The sequence below is a fragment of the Podarcis bocagei genome, assembly GCF_964188305.1.
Source record: "Podarcis bocagei genome assembly, chromosome: 3".
In the NCBI taxonomy this organism is placed as follows: Eukaryota; Metazoa; Chordata; class Lepidosauria; order Squamata; family Lacertidae; genus Podarcis; species Podarcis bocagei.
Window position 1 is genome coordinate 31,620,494 of NC_138127.1, and position 17,950 is coordinate 31,638,443.

Consider the following 17,950-nt stretch of genomic DNA (forward strand, 5'->3'; position numbering starts at 1 on the left):
TCTACACAAGTTTGGGTCTTGAATAAGCTTTGACAAATGCAAGTCTTGCAGCTGAAACTTTTTTGTTATGATCCTTTGTGTGAAGTAGATCTCATTACAAGGCAATGGGGAGGGGAACAACTTCATGGTGAAAAGAAGAAGAAGAAAAATCATTTGAGTCCATCCTAAGATTTAAATGTGTGTTTTATTATGATGTGCAGATTTTTAGATGTTGATAGCTTCCCCATGGATTTACATTAAAATTCAAATCTCTGTCTAAAATTCAGTGGCTTCGTAATACACTGCACAACAGTTCTATAAGCAGCTTTTAAAAATTAATTTTATGTATGATTTTGTGCTGCAAGAAGTATAAAGCAAGCACTTGCTGACCTTTAATATTTAATCTTCTGGTTGCACATCATCATATTTTCTTCTTAGTACTTTTCCTTTTTTAGCTCCAGTACCAGAGGGATTCGGAAGGAAAATGAAAATTACCCCTTTACTGAAATTCATCAAAGATGCCTCCTCCATATTGTCATTCTAAAAAAGGACATTAAACAATATGATGAATCCACTGAGAGTATGTTTCCTTAGCTTTACAATGGAAGATTTCTAAATTGCTATAGAAGAAAACAATGTACAGTGGTAATGGGCTACCTACATGCCTGATCAGTGATGCAGCACACATAACACAGTAGCAGAATAGGATTGATTTGGAAATGTCAGTCTTTTGTGAGAGACAGGGCTTATAGAAAGGGAGAAAGAAATCAAGAAAATATTGAATGCCTCATCCTAAAATTGTATTAATTAGGATTGATGCAGGATATTATGAAATGGTTCTTAATGGCAAGAAATAACAAGGAAGATTTTCCAAAAAAGCAAGGAAGATTTTCATTTGAGCTGGTTCCTACATTGCTTATGGGCCTCACTAATTCCTCACCACACCCACCCTAGTACAGTTGTGTACCACATGCAAAAGACCGGAAAATCCAACCTGCCATTGTTTTGTGATTTTATTCATTGCGTTTAAATTATTTACACCTTGCCCTTCACAAGATAGCTTCAATATGGCTTGCAATAAGGAGGCTGAAAATGTCATAAGATTTACAAAACAATAAAAACAGAATAAATATCTATATAATGATGAACACATATAAATATGAATACATATAAATGCCAGTGGGCATGACAAGGAAAACATGAACATAAGTAAAATTTGGAGATGGCAATTAAATAGAACCATTCCCATGATAAATAGAAGATCATAAGAACCTACTGGAATAGTCCAGTGGCTCATGTATTCTAGCATACTGTTTTCACAGTAGCCAACCAGACGTCTATAGAGAGTCTGAAAGTAGGACCTGGAAGAGCTATCCCCTCCTGTGGTTTCCAGCAAGTGGAATTCAGAAACTATGAAAAAATGGAAACTATGACTGATAGTCAAGTTCCCAAAGCAATTGAACTGGTGATCTAAACTATATGGCCAAGTGTGAACTCTATCCACTGACCTTCGTAGATCTCATGTGTCAAAATCACAAGATTTCTTTTGGCATAAGGTACATTCTGAGGAAACAACCCTTATTGCTGATAGTCACACCTAAATAAACCATTGCTGATCCCTTTTTATTGGCTTCGATGCCGATGAAATGTGAGACAAAAGTAAAAATATGAAGAAAACTGAGGCTGTAAAACTGATATGTGAAACATATTATCAAATTCTCTACAGGGATACAGCACTGATACACTATATCAAATACAGCCTGCAGGCTGTCCCTTCCCTTTTTACCAAAACTTCAGTTTATCCAAACTGTGGTTAGTTTTAACTACAATTTACTCAAGCGTGCCAACTTCAAACCTTTGTTTATGATGTAGGCTTGCTTCAATCAACAATGGTTAATCAGAACTTTGTGCTAAAAATAACTGCCATGGAAATGTGTTGATTATTCTTAGAATTTGTAGAAATGACATTACAAAATACAGTTTATGACAGATTTGCCTTGGCACCATGCCTTCCAAGAAAAGCCCTCTATTTTAGCTAAGAAAGGAACAGTGTGTAATCCTGGTGGAATAAAAGGAGAAATGGCTAGAGTGGTAAAACAACATCAGTTTCCCAATTACATATTCATGACTTTCACAAAACTCAAATTTAAAGTACCTTTCCAACTGACTTATGGGAGACTGATCATATTTAGTCTGGTTTTGAAATTGTATTAGAACTTTTCTACAGAAGCACGTTCAGTTTGCAAGGCTGGTATCAGAACAGTTGGAATTTATTCCATTTCATTTAACTTTATCAGCTAAGGATTATCCATCCAAAAAACGTATTTGGATGATAAAGCATTTTGTTCTATTTGTTATCTGAAATAATGTAGAATTCCAGTCAGGTATTACTATCTTTGGAACACTGGAAGTATAGAAGCTCTGCTGAGCCATCTGTTTTGCTCTTTAAAACGTTTAGGGGAAAGTTTTCCCCCAAAACTTTTTTCCTTTAGGAAACATTCCCACATTACCCTGTCTGCTATAGAATCCCTAAGCCTCTTTTCCAGAACCATGATGGATAGCTGTCTGCAATCATTAAAGGACCCATAGTTAATTCTGTAGTTACATTGAAGCTACATCCCTTGCTGAGGCTCCAATACTTTGGCCACCTCATGAGAAGAGAAGATTCCCTGGAAAAGACCCTGATGTTGGGAAAGATGGAGGGCACAAGGAGAAGGGGATGACAGAGGACGAGATGGCTGGATAGTGTTCTCAAAGCTACCAGCATGAGTTTGACCCAACTGCAGGAAGCAGTGGAAAACAGAAGTGCCTGGCGTGCTCTGGTCCATGGCGTCACGAAGAGTCGGACACGACTAAATGACTAAACAACAACAACAACACATCCCTTGCGTCTGAAGGTGAAGGGAAAGCCATATCCCCAGGCTGGGTTGGAGGGAGGGTTAGGTAAGAGTAGAAGAGAGTGCTCTGCAGGTAGCACTGGGCCATGGATGCTGAGAACATGAAAAGCTTTTCTCATGCTTCTTTCCTCCTGCGACCCTTTTCCCAACTTCTCTCGCAACATGTGTGTTTCCTGTCCCTGTATCTACCACCAACCATTTAGTTTGGCTCCAGCTTCCATTGAAATCTTACCTTGGACTTGATTATTCCACACATATTTACAGTCAGTGCAACATTCATTGATGTTATTTGCAAGATCTACATTCTCAAGCAAATCAAAAGCAATTGTCTGTTATACACTCATAACATAAATGCATTGTTTGTTTTTCAAGAGCTGCAATAAAAATAGCTGTATTACTGAGCAGTAAATAATTTGATGTGGAAAATTTTAGTTAGCTTCCTTACAGATGATGGTGGCTTGTAAATTAAACCTTATGTATTAAACAATGATGTAGATCAAATTTTCATAGTATTTTTTAAGGGGGAGGGGAAGATCTTACATATTATAGTTTTCAATAGAAATGTTTGTAAAGACATTTAATATTATATGTTCTCGTTTTCTGGTTTCTGCGGTACCTTTTCATTATATTTGTTTGCTTTGATCTGTTGGGGTACTTAGCTTTATGTACAGTTGTTGGACATAATCTACCATTATTGGGTGGAATCAAACACCATTAAATTCAATGAGAGCTATGCTATTGACTTCAATCAAATGTTTGATTTCTCTCACTGTAATCACTAGTGAATGATCTGACTTGTGTGACTCATTCTCATAACAGAGCATTATTGATTTTTCTCTGTGGGACTTTTCTCTCCTGAATGTAAAGACACATTTTTCTTTCTCTTTCTTCTTCTGGGTTGCCTTTTCTCCAGCAATCAATACACTTTACTAAATTTATAGAGTGTCTTATTAAAAATAATTAGTCAGAACAAAATGAAGTTCTGCCTTTTTTACTCAGATTGTATTATCTTTTTGGGAAAACATAAATATTCAATAACTTAACTAGCATATCTTATATGATTCACACTGTATAAGAAACACAAATGTTTATGCTGTTAGGATGAATGAGAGAAGACAGAAACTCTTCGTGGAGGAATTTGGCATTTTTTTCATTCATTGAGATTCATTCTTAGCAAGAGGATTACAACCATGAGAACTTGTGTTGGCCTGCATCAATGATAGAAATTTTCACAGTTTAACATGATGGTGGGTGTGCAAAGTTAGCATTCACTGGGGCTCCCAGTTTGCAGCAATCAAAATTTGTTTGGGACATTAAGGGTGGTAGTAAGGTATAGAAACCAGGAGCAAAGTTTTGCACAAAGCAACAAGTATCTCTTTCCAACAGCAGCCAACCGGACTTGTCTCTCATATTCTGAATTAAAGACTCCATGTACCTATCATAGCTAAGAGCTATTGATAGAAATCCCCATAAATTGAACTAAACCTTTCTGTAGAATTTATTAATTAATTAAATTGATCTTCTGTATCAAAAGAACATACAAAATGCAACAAACATAAGCAATAAGATTTTAATAAAAATCCCAATCACTGTGATTTGAGTATCCTGGGAAAATAATTTACTGTGACTAAAATTTACTGTGTCTTTAAGCTGCCACAAAGACTGTTTTTTTGCTGAAATAAATAAATAAAAGAAAAAAGAATATTAGACTGTTTATTTGCTATCAGGTCATTTTACTCTCCTTCAAATCTTTCCATAAAATATTATATTAAACTTATTATTACTATTATATTTAATACATGTAAAAATGTAACCACCCATCTACCATATTTTTCACCCCATAGGATGCACCTAGATTTGGGGGGGGGGAATAAAGGGGAAAAAATTATTTTCCCCCCAGGCCCGAGCTTCCCCCGACCCCAGCCCCCAGAACAGGCTGCAGACATCTGCCCGAAGCACGGGGCGTGCTCCGCAGCGCGCCCCGTGCTTCAGGCTGCAGGCTGCTGCCCGCAAGCCTTGTGCGCCTGGTGGGACCTCCCGCCGGGCGCACGAGGCTTGCGGATAGATTCTTGAAGCCTGGAGAGCGAGAGGGGTCGGTGCACACCGACGCCTCTCACTCTCCAGGCTTCAGTGAAAGGCTGCATTCGCCCCATAAGACGCACACACATTTCCCCTTCATTTTTGGAGGGGGAAAAGTGTGTCCTATGGGGCGAATAATACGGTACTTTAGCAGAGTTTAATTCATTTCTGCTAAGGCAGCTGCTTGCAGGCATATTGAGGGGTTGTGGAGATAATGTTTGATAAAGGATTTCCTTGCATATCACTCCATCCATCTGACATATTCTCTATCCAAGGGGGAATATGGGAAGAAGTAACAGTAACTTAGATGAGATGTAAATTAGATTCCAATGTCCCTTGAAGTATTGATTTACACTTATGGAAAGAGATGTATCAATTACAAATATAGCTCAAACAAATGTTTCACCTGCTTTTTCCTGATATTTTGAAAATTTTGCCAACAAAACAACAACTCCTTAGGAAATATTGGTGACTCAACTTGGGAAATCCTGCATGCAGAACAACTGCTCTACCAGTGAGCTATTTATTTACTTATAGGATTCCTGAAGCAGATTTTTCTCAAATGGTGTTGTTCCACCACTTAGTGGAACAATAATGTATAATGTATAACATTGTTACCATGGGGTAACATTACAATAATTTAACGCTTGATGATGACTTCCTATTTCCATCTTCCCTTCACAGATCAAATTATGACATCATCACCCAAAGGAATTTTCCGGCCATTTCTGTTTATCTTCATTGTGCTGGGATGCTTCATGGCATGTCTGCTTATTTATATCAAACCGACAAACAGCTGGATATCTGGTCCCATTGAATCAGCCAGCTCTGTTCTAAAAATGAAGAACTTCTTCTCCACCAAAAATGATTATATCAATGAGACAACTATTCTGATATGGGTATGGCCGTTTGGCCAGACATTTGATCTGAAATTCTGCCCAACATTTAACATCCATGGGTGCCATCTGACTACAGACCGCACACTATATAACCAGTCTCATGCCGTTCTTATTCACCACAGAGATATCAGTTGGGATCTGACTAATTTACCTCAGCAACCTAGGCCGCCATTTCAAAAATGGATCTGGATGAACTTGGAATCACCAACACACACTCCACAAAAGAGTGGGATTGAGCATCTATTCAATTTGACCCTCACTTATCGTCGAGATTCAGACATTCAAGTGCCTTATGGCTTTATGGTAGTTAGCACAAGCTCCTTTCCATTTGAAATGCCGAATAAAGAAAGACTGGTGTGTTGGGTGGTGAGTAACTGGAACCCAGAGCATGCTAGGGTCAAATATTATAATGAACTAAGCAAATACCTTGAGATCCATACCTATGGACAAGCATTTGGAGACTATGTGAGTGATAAAAATTTGATCCCAACCATCTCCGCTTGTAAGTTTTACCTTTCCTTTGAGAATTCTATCCACAGAGACTATATCACGGAGAAGCTTTACAATGCTTTTCTTGCTGGATCTGTGCCAGTCGTTCTAGGTCCTCCTAGAGAAAACTATGAGAATTACATCCCTGCTAGTTCTTTCATTCACGTGGAGGATTTTCTCTCTCCAAGGGACCTCTCAGAGTATCTTCTTTTGCTCGACAAAAATGATAAACTGTATGTTAGCTACTTCGACTGGAGGAAGGATTTTTCAGTGCACCTTCCTCGATTTTGGGAATCACATGCATGCCTTGCCTGTGACCATGTAAAAAGACACCAGGAATACAGGTCGGTTGGCAATTTAGAAAAATGGTTTTGGAATTAAACTCCTATCCCTTACTTGCACTTTACATATATATTTTTAAAATCTAACAAAACCATTATTCCAAGTGAAGATGGTGGGGGGAATCCCTCCAGAATATGTGACATCTTTGTTTCCTGGATACAACATATTCCAGTTACACTATCTCTGGATCATTCATCCAAAACTCTCCTTATTTTCCACAGAAAGGTATCTCATTAAAAAAGACTAATGATGTCACGGACATTGGCCATGTTCTGTGTTGTTGACTTATTTGGAGAGTTGATCATTTTATTTTATATAGATGTGACTTTGAAAAGGAATTAAGAGCTGGCAGCCTGAACAGAAGTTTAATTATTTTGTTAAAGCAATCAGCGCTATGGTGACTTCTTGTTATATTTTCATCAAATGCAAACACAAATATCATTTTTTGCAATGTGTACTGAGAAAACCTGAGAAGTAACTTATGTGGACACTTATTAGAGATCTGTATGTGAAACTGGTGCACCATGGTTGCACAAATTATTCCTCCTGAGCCACTGGCATGCTATCTTATTTATATTTTGTTGGAAATCCTGCTATGTATATAGCTGGTTATGTGCACTGAATAGTAATTTATTGTTTACCATTTCTTTTTAAAACCTCCCCCCATTTTTTATTTGTTTGTAATACAGCAGTCACTGGCCAATACATAGAGTAATGGTGTTTACACTGGCTCAGATAGTTTCTTTCTGGGAGAAAACAGGCTTAGAAAAAAAATCAAAATTTCTAGCTAAGATTCAATATAGGATTCAAAGAAAAAATATTTGTGAGTTCAACTCTTTAGTGAAATACACGTGACCTTCTATGCCATTTTATATACTGCGTACAAGGTACAGTTCCAAAAGCAGTTTTCTATGAAGCATGGAAGGCTTCTACTGAGTAAAAATAAGTCTAAAGACCCGTTCAGCTCATGGAACTAGTTTCCTAATTATTTGAAATCTGGCCTTGGTAAACAAATACACTTTTTTAAAAAATGTGCATTTTCCTCCATCTACTCTAGAATGCTAGTTGATTGACAAAGTGAACATTTTCTATCCTTGGCGAAGTATTAAGTGGCATGCTTTGAAACCACACAGTCAGAATTAAATACGAACTGAGTGCTTTGTTGAAATGAAGATTCAGAAGGCAGCAAATGAAAGTCTGTTTCCATTTGGGGACAAAGGAAGCAGCTTTATACCAGGTAAGACTATTTGTCCATCTAGCAGAGGCTGTTCGTCATTTCAGGATGCAGAAATATTTCCACATCAACTGCTACCTGATGCTTTTAACTGGAGATCCCACCAGTTCAGCCTGGGCCTTCTGCATAACAAAGCTCATGCTCCACTTCTGAGCTTGGTCCCTCCCATAAGCAATAAGCAATCTTTTTTGTTGTTGTTTATCTGATAGGACCACTGTTTCAACAGTAGGTAGATATTTTGTCTAATGCCTTGAAAAGAGTAAAAGATTTATCAGTTAGGTGACAATCTTATACCTGGGAGTAATCACCACTGAACTAAGTGGGACTTCTGAGTAGCTGGGTGCATAGAATTCTATTGTTAGCCTTGTATTTCTGACAGTTGCAAATTATCTACTTCTCAGATGTAACCATCTGACAATGATTCAGCCATTAGCAGGCTGCTATGATAGGAATATTCAGTCTCAGAAGTGATCCCTGAGCTGTGTGCACAATTAAGACAGTACTGGGACACTTACTGGTGGGAAATGTTTGAAAATTGCTAGATCAGGCTACAGCTGTTTGGGGCTTGAATTTAAGCCCATAGAATAGAGTTTCTCAGTGGTGATATTAATGCACCTCCCCTATGTCATTATGTTGTGATGATACTGCAGCCTTTTATTGGGGCACAAATATTTTAAGGTCAGAGATCTAAGCAAACATTTCAGTTCATATTTCTTTCTAAGTTGATGAATACAAATGCTTTTGATTACTTCATGTTTTAACAATAAACATAAAAGCATGATTATCAAGACCACAGTACAACAGAAGGCTGCAGAATGAATCATGAAGGCTGACAGAACCTTTCATCTGTTGGGAAAGTGAAAGAAGAGAAAGCAGGACAGCGACTAGAAGGTTGTCGATGTCTTCAGAGTTGTCAGTGTTCATTATCTTCCGAAGGGCTTGTGCATACAGTTTGGGAGTTGATGACAGATGTGGTGCTCCATGTTCTCCACACTTTCAGAAGGAATGAGCAGTAGCAGCCAGTGAGGTGAGGCAGCTTACCTGAATAGCTCTGGGGCAGAGCAGTGGGAAGATAGGGGCTGGCAGAGCCAATCCAGCACTTCCACCAGCACACCTGCACAGCCCTAACCTTGCTCCGTCCCTGCCCCAGCACTAGCCAAGTAACCTGTAGCAACACTGGTGTTTGGATGCAAATCTGTGGCACTGCCCCACCACATTGGCCACTATTGTCAGTGAGCAGAAACCTGATTAAAATGGTGGTTTATTTTGATGAGCAATGGCAATAGAACATTTTGATTTAGTTGGATCAAATTTATAAATGCCCCACATTGTGTGGACTGTTGGCACATAGGATATTGAATATTAGGTGATGGCTTTCTACTTGCAGAATACTTTTGCCCCTAAGATACATTGATCTACCTATATATAGCAAGTCCAATCCATGTGTTTCTTAATGTGTTTGGGGAGAAGCACCCATCCTTCTGTTTCAAAGGGTTTTACATTGTCTCAGTACTTTGTGGCTAAAATCTATTCCTGTCCTTTTATGAATGTATGAATCGAGGGTTTCGTTAACACTAAATCAATGCAATAAAAAAGAACAGCCTTTTAGGCACGGAAAGTGGACACTTCCCCTGAGAGAACGACTAAGCTGTTTGCTTAAATGTATTTTATTAAAAAGGAAAAAATTGTAGGTATTAGAACAGGGGTCCCTGGTGTGGTGCCCTCAGACACACACACTCTTGGTGCTCAGCAGGGCCCCCTGCCCATCCTATTGTACAAAGAGGTTTTTTGCTTTGGGGGAGGTTGGGTTGGGGCTCCTGTTCCTGTAAATTCCATCTACTTTGGGAGAAAGGAGAAAATGTTATAGCTGTTCTTAAACTCCCCATGATAGTGAATGGGGCACACAAAGCTCAATTTTATATAAAGTTGCTCAGAAATCAGATTGAAAAGGTGCACAGAACAACTCAGAAACAAATCTTTTTTTTTTTAATGCACAACTACAAGATGATACAAAGCATTTGAATTTGAACCTGCACCCATCTACGAAACTAATATGTCTTTGTGCACAAAAGTTGTGCTTGGAACTCTAAGGCTCACATTTCAGTATGTGATACGTTTACAGTACTAGTCAGTAGAATTCAAAATGAAGCATTACCTTTCTCATATTTCTCAGCAAAAAAAAAAAAAAAGAGTTTTGGGGGCAAACATTTGGAATTCATTTTCTGTCAAGCCCTATTTGATGTCTGCCCATCAACAAAATTAGCAATCATATGAGAGGAAGAGCTAGCTTCAAATCCTCCTATCGTGTCCTTGCCCTTTACCATGCATGCATGTGAGAGCATGTCTGCGGAGGACACACCCTCTACACACATGGTTTCTCCCCATGATGAGGGGAGATCTGGGTTCCACATTGCAGGAGAACCCTACATACTGTACGTAGAACAGGCACCTTTCTACGTACAGTGTATCAGGGCATAACCAGCAAGGGAAGGATCAGCAGACATAGCCCCATTCTTTTTAAACAAATATTGGGAGCACCCAAATAGGGCTACAGTGTTTGTACAACTATGCATTGTGATAACTCTATCTGTGATTCAAAATTCTTTTCCCCTGTATTTGTTTTATTTTCATCCATACCCAGTCTAGCAACTTATGTAAATATGTCCTTAGTGCTTTATTCTTATGTGACCTCTGGACAATAAGGATAATGAAGAATGGATAATCTTTAAGTGATAGGTATTGTATAAATGAACCTTTGTTATCTGAAATATAACGTGGGGTTGCAATGAAACTCTGTGTCTGTTAATCGTATGTAAATTGAGCTCATTTTTGTATGAACTTTGGACTTTCAAAATGATTTGCATGTTCCCCAGAGCATTTAGGCAAATGGTTCTATAATGCATCAATCTTTTCCATTTTCTGGTAATTGTTTACCTAATATCTAAGTGATAAGACATGGCTGCAACAGCTTCCCCATTTATTTCAATGGAGGAAACAGATCTCAGTGTTCTTTTCTGAATGAGGAAGCATTCTGTTCATTAGAGCTCTGTTTGTATGCTACAGCAGTAGTTCCCAAACTTGTTTTCCCACAGAAGACTTAAAAGTTGCAGATTGTCTTAGCAGACTACTTAATGATTTTTCTATCTGTTGTAGCCATTGTGCCATGCTGTGCTAGGTGCTCTTTGATTTTTAATTGCATTTTATTGCTTCTATTGTATTTTATTTTATTACAGTTTGCATTCCATACAATAAAAATAAAAGAAGCAACAAAAATACAATTAAAAATCAGTATGAATATTCAATGTGGGCATGCTACAGACTACCCAAGTGAAGGTCGCAGACCACTAGGAGTCTACGGACCACAGTTTGGGAATTCCTGCACTACAGGAAGCATGGAACTCTTTATCAGGGCAGTATCTTCAAAAGTTTGGAAAATGTGACATTTAAGAACAAAAAGCTATTAAATTAGAGGGGGAAGCTGACACCTTTATTTCCAAGTGAAACTTTGATACTTCCCCTATGCACACACACATTTGTATCATCTGTGTAGGTATTACCACTGTTTCAAAAAAAAAGCTCTATTGCGGGAAACTGTGAATCTCCGCTGTTCACCAGCATTAACATTGTTACACTACAAGAGAAAACTGATAATGTGCATGAATGTGATAGAATGAAATCTTAACCTTCGTTATCTAAAAGGGAAATCCTGGCTTGGATTCAGAGGTAGCTACTGTGAGCTGAATGGCATTTCTGCTCACATAAGGGAGACCCATGATTTATGTAGATTCCCTGCTCCATGCACTGTGTCCTGTGCCATATTCCACAGCATTCACAAACCTCAAAATTGGCTTTCAGTGGTGCTGGAAGCTGGAGTGAGGAGGTTGGAGTTGAAAAGCCCTGTCCTGTGAGTGAAACATTGTTCTCAGTCCTTAGGGCAAATTTTCTTTGAATGTGTATGTGTGTAATCAAATATATGGGCAATGTCTGTATGTTTTATGTGTTTTGTTTTGCTTTTTGGAAAGCAATATGCTGCAAAGCAAACTGAAGGTTGTATTATCAAATCTGTGTTATTTTGTATTGGGGAAATGAATCCAAAAGAGCACACCATGTCGAAGTAATTTAGAACCTGAGCTCTCTCCTTTTGAGTCATATTGGCATTGTATTGTTTTCAATGGCAACTGATTCTGTCTTGTACTGAAGAACATATATTTGAATTGATAAACTAGATGGATTCCTTTTGCTTGTTCAAAATGTTAAAGTAGGTTTGAAGTTGTATAATTGCCTACAGGCTCTACCTTTCTGGTGCATAGCATAAAATCAAAACAAATAGCAAAAACCTAAGAGCAGATATCACAGCTTGAACAAATCCCCCTCTCCCTGCAAGCCCATGCATGCCCCCTAAATCTGCTACAGAGGGTTAGGGGAACTCTCCAGAGCAGATTTGTGGGGTGCAAGGGTGATGAGAGGAATGGAAGTCCTGCTTGTGATGTCACTCTAGTTCTCTGAAGACCAGCAAAAACAGGCCCAGCAAAAACTTCAGTTGTAAGTTATGATGGACAAGGTAACACATGTTACAATTATGCTAATTTCAACACTCTGTTGATTGCTGGAATGCGTGAAACTACAGCAGACCAATCTCAACTCTGAAGGATGCTGGCATCTAAGGCAATTTTTCAAGTGTGTTGATAATTTCCTGACACAGCTTCTACCCTTTCTTCCTTATCTAGATCCAGTGCCTGCTGTGACATAGTTTCACTGTGTAATTAGAAGCATGGCTGGCCCAAAATACTTTATCAGAACTGGAAATGTCCTCCCCACCCATAGGTGCATAGTACCCATCTTGGCAGTTGATGTGAAAACAAAAATCCCACAGAGCACCCCTCCTAGGGAGCAAATAACACTATAATAATTATTATTATTATCATATGCGGGAGGAATTCAATTGCATGCTCTTTTGATCATTCTTGTCAGTGTAAACATTTTGGCTTGCCAGATGAAACAATCCACCTCTTCACTCAGCATGCTCTTCTAGGAACTCACAGGTGTTTTAACAATGACATATGAGCAAGAGGGGGAAGAGATGTACAGTTGTGGTAGCTGCAGATCTTCTGAAAAATCTAGTTCAGTCCCAAGGAAACTATTCTAAAGAGATTTGTTTTTAAGGTTTGGGGATTCTTCATTAGGGGTTCTTCATTTACATGGTAGGGCTAATCCTGTTCCATATGTGAGGCTCCTGCTTCACTTCCAACTACCTTTTTCATCTGCCAGTTGCATTTTACTGGAATATTTTCTATCACCTTTTTCCTTTCCTTTCACCTATTCAAGTTTTCATCCAAGAAATAAACCACAAATCCATAAACTACAATTGTAAAATGATATCATGTTATGGTGATATAGAGCACCATGTATTTAATTCAATCAAAACCCTATTCTGAGGTAGGAACTGTTGTATTATGAGCAGCTAAAACAAGCTGGGATGAAACCATGCTTTGATATCCTAGGTTGTTATATCTGAACCAGGTATTCACTGGGGTACCACAGTATGCCATCATCTTAACTCGATTACACATTTTTAAATCATTATTTTTCCTGTTTTGGAAAAAACCAACATATATAATCTCAACATTTCGAATATATTAAATTTTACCTTCACTGTATTGCAATGCATATATGAGTTTTAAACAACTTAATAATAACCATCATTTTTCTTCTACTGCTTTATTGATGGAAACCTCCTTTCCCACCAATATTGGATTATTAAAACACTGCTATCCATTAGGAGATGTTAAATCAGTTGTCCTAAGCACAACTTTTCGAACTACACTTTCTACTATACAACCACAGTGCCAACAGGTAGCAGATATATTTGAATACATTTATTTTAGCCTCTATGGAGTCAGATGCCATGGAGTTAAATGGCATTATATAAACACTTCTTCAGTTAGGCTTAATGCAGTGTGACATTTTCATTCCTTTTGTCCATAAATACCACAAAATGTTATCCATTATATTCCTATTCTTGTTCCATCCTGAGCAATTCTTCTTTTAAACTTCTACTTTCTATCAGTATCTGATATACTGTAGATAACATGCCTTTATTTATACTCATCATTAATATTCTTAAATTCTGTTTCTTTCCTCAAGCACTTCTCCATTAATTTATCTAGTGTGTCAATCAAAATAAGAGAATCACTCCTTTTTTATTTTCCTAACAAAATCTTCATACGACTTAATTTTTCCTTCTATTACGGGCTTTGAATTTGTGCTTTCAAGAGGACTACTTTCCCCATACAACCTTTAAACCTGTAATCCTAAATTGCCTTTAAGTGGTGCAACCGGTATTGAATGCTCACATGGACAATTTTAGGATAATTTTAGGACAATTTTAAAGCATGACTTTACACAATATGTGTTCCTATAGAAATAATTCCTCAGGAAAACAGCCTCCTTCAAGCTATCATACGTTCTTTTCATTATGTTATATGAAATTCATTGGGAGCTTGTGTCCCTTTATTCTTTTTTTACAGCTAACTCAAAGTACCATTTGCGTGTAGTCATGGAGAGGCGGTCAGCATAGTGACGTGACAAAGCTATACAAAGCCTTTTGTTTTTTGGCTGATAATCCAATTGAAACCAAAATGGTTTTGATAGCTGTTTAATGTGAACTATAAATATATCACTTCAGTCTTTAGTGGCTAAAGATCTGATTGCAAACTGTTCATTCACTGAGGGCAATCAGAAGGGCCATACACTTGTTTTGGATGCACAGATATAAGTGAGCAGATCAGAATTAACACTATAGTGTTAATTGAAGCATATCAGAATCACTATTGCACATGCCAAAAAATGTATTTAAATGGGGGATATATATTATACACACTGAGCATGTGTTCCAAAAATGGAGAATGTGTACTATAACATACTGCTGGCAGCTTTCCTACTTTCAACCAAGTATCCCATTTTTGGAAGACCATAAACTAGGGTCTGAAAAGCTACCCATGGTCTTCTGCTCATGGAGATTTTTCACTTCCCCTTTACACCACGTTTTGTCTCTCACTTACCCTAAAACGTCTTCTCTCAAGTCCATGCACATTGGTCTTTTTATATCACAGCCATAATTTTTTCATCCTGGAGTAACACAGTGTAGTAAGAATGAATTGCGAAAACATGAGCTTTCCTAAGGATGTTATTAGCAGCATTGGCAATTTTTAAAGTGCAGAGGTTTAAGTAGTTTTAGTCAGTGAAATCATTCACTATGTATTAGATGTACGCAAAGGATTTTGACAGTGACTGAGCCAATATTAGTACTGGCATAATTCTACTACTGAAATGAGAGAGACTTAAAAGTTCTTAATTTCTGGTTGATCATGCTTCTTGTGATTAATTCTACAAGTTAAACCTCCAACTTACTTTTCTAGACAATAAAAGAAAAAATGATCAATTTTTAATCCAAGGGAGGCAAACGAATGCAAATGTCAGGAGCACTTACAAATGGGTGAAGGCAACACCTTTAGTAAACCCAATGGAAAATCCATCAAGCCTTCAATAGCAAATTGGGGGGGGGGGACTTCCTTTGTTATTCTCTGACATGGATTGCAGAAGGAATTGCTGGGCCATTCCAATGTTTCTGTATTATGTCAACATGCAACCAGAAAGTCAATATTGAAATGTTACATCCTTTCACACATTTTAAATATTTCAAGGGCCAATTAATGGATGTTCTCTGTGACAACTGCTGTAAACCTATGCATATTTACTTAGAACTTACTGAACTCGACAGGATTCACTTTTTCGTAAACATGCATAGGTTTGTGCTGTTAGTCTTAATGTGCAAACTTGTTTCCAGTGAATGAGCACAAAGGTTAAAAATGGGGAAAATATTTGTTATATAGGACTTCTTATATCTTGTATTAATGCACTGTAATTTTGCACTACTTTGTAAAAAACTTTAAAAATCTAAAACATGCCAAATGTACAGTATGTAAAATATTTTGCTTACTTTATCTAATTATCTTGTTTTTCTGAGTGTTAATGTGATGTATAATTAACTATTTTGACTCAAGCAACAATGACCACACCCAACACACCAATGGATTGTTTTAATTTTTATATTGGCTACTTTCATAAATCACTTTTTCTACTTATTTTTGTATTTTTCCATGTCTGTGAAATATATAACCCTTAGCTAACATTGATGTAGAATAGCACGTTGCTACAGAATATCTTAAGATACAGATCAGCATTTGAAACTGTGAGCCAAGATGCTTTTGAATTACGCAATCACTAGCTTGCCAAATTACTTGAAATGTCTTACAAAATGAAAAAGGGTGCTATTAGTCTTGCTGTTCTTTCATTCTGATAGTGAATAATGTTGACATTTAATAAATATGTGTTGGTTAAATTATCAATAACTGATTATCCGGTGGGAGCTGGAAGAGAGCTGAAAACAATAGTGAGCAGTCTTGTTTGCTGCACCATAACTCTTTAAATTGCATACTATCAAAAGCAATGATTGAACTCCACATGGTTTTGTCAAGAGGGAAAAGGCCGCTGTAGCATGTGCAAACTGAAGAATTTACCCAGTCATGACAATGTAATATCCTGGTTGCTGGGAAATGAAAGAGGGTATGGCTTATTCACCCACAGAGAGCGAAGCAGCTCCCACATCACATGGGTATGAGTTTGTAAAACAGGATTTTGGGAAAAGCAAGTACTTTCAGTATTAACAACCAAATTCATAGGGAGTTCAGAAGCATGGTTCAGTTTTCTGGTTGGGTGAACTACTCTAGCCTTGCAGAAAGGGGTTGTTCCCTTTTTGTATTTCCTCCCACACCCAGCAATTCAGAAGCCAAGTTTCCATTTACTTGCATAATAATATTAAAGCAGGACTGCTTTATTATTCCAGACACTTGGACCATTGTGTTTATCATATCATTTATTGTACATAAATATAGGGAAATATCCAACAGTGATATAAACTGCAGTGGGAAATTATAGCTCACTTCTAAAATATACATTTTAAGAAGCCATGAAAGGACAAACGGCCTTGTAAAAAATATGTGTATACTTTTATATTAATTACAAGTTGAAGGTTTCCTCTTTGTGCTCCCAAGTGTAACCTCAAATAAAGCCAGGTTTCCTATTGTTTGGATTACTATTTTGCCACCTTAATATGTGGAAGTATAAATATGTGGTTGCATTTCCCCCTCCTCCTTTATGTTGTGAATTTCTGTGTGTCTGATTATCTGTGGTTCTGTTTATGAAAACATATTACATGTGACAGTCTGCAAAACTCCCTTTTGTGGAATGCCAGGGAACTGGAACTGTAATAAAGACTTCAATGCTGTGTGGAATTTTATTTTCCGCAAGTTTTCAAGCACTTCATTGATTTTTTAAAAGATTAGCACAGAAATTCTCCCCAGAAAATGATAAACACTGGATATGTAAATAGCTATCAATATGTGTATAAAGTTGTTGTAATAGGTATATTTAAAATAAAAGACACAATTTAAAAGTACTTTTTCCTTTGTGTTTGATTTAGAGATCTCTGCCTGTGATTCTGATCCAAATCTCACTTGATTTGAAATAAAGATTGCTTTTTGTGTCCAATGTTTTCAGTGGAAATGTTCTATATGTGATCTGAATAGAGCTATAATTTATCAGCAGCCATTTTGATTCCCCCAAATTCACCTTTTTTAAAAGTTGTTAGCTTCATACAGTCAGAGCTCTGATTGTCCAGTCTACCAAAGTGATTTTGCATCTCTTGAAAGAAGAAGCATTCAAACAGAAAACAGCAGTGTGGGTGAAACATGTTTTAATTCCTCTGTGCTTTTTTGGGCCAGCCCTATCCAGAACCCTAGGGTCATTTAAAGGATAGGACAACTATATATCTGATAAAGACAGGCTTAGAGCAAATCACCTAGGTCCTCTATTTCAGCCTAATTCACTTTCTCCCCAATAGACAAGTCCCAAAAGCAACTTATATACCCCTCAACTGTCCCAATTTAAGTGATACATCCCATTTTGGGAAG

The 17,950-nt window shown here is 37.5% G+C and overlaps 1 protein-coding gene across 2 annotated transcripts in view; it reads left to right on the forward strand.

Annotated features, from left to right (window-relative positions):
- The window catches only part of FUT9 (fucosyltransferase 9), a 56,186-nt gene extending 39,183 nt beyond the window's left edge, over positions 1 to 17,003 (forward strand). For both annotated transcript variants that reach the window (XM_081186649.1, XM_081186650.1), the window contains exon 2: positions 5,640 to 17,003. In XM_081186649.1, coding sequence (XP_081042775.1) covers positions 5,640 to 6,724 — 1,085 coding nt within the window. In that variant the 3' untranslated portion in view covers positions 6,725 to 17,003. The remainder of the gene's footprint in view (positions 1 to 5,639) is intronic.
- The last annotated feature ends 947 nt before the right edge of the window (positions 17,004 to 17,950 follow it).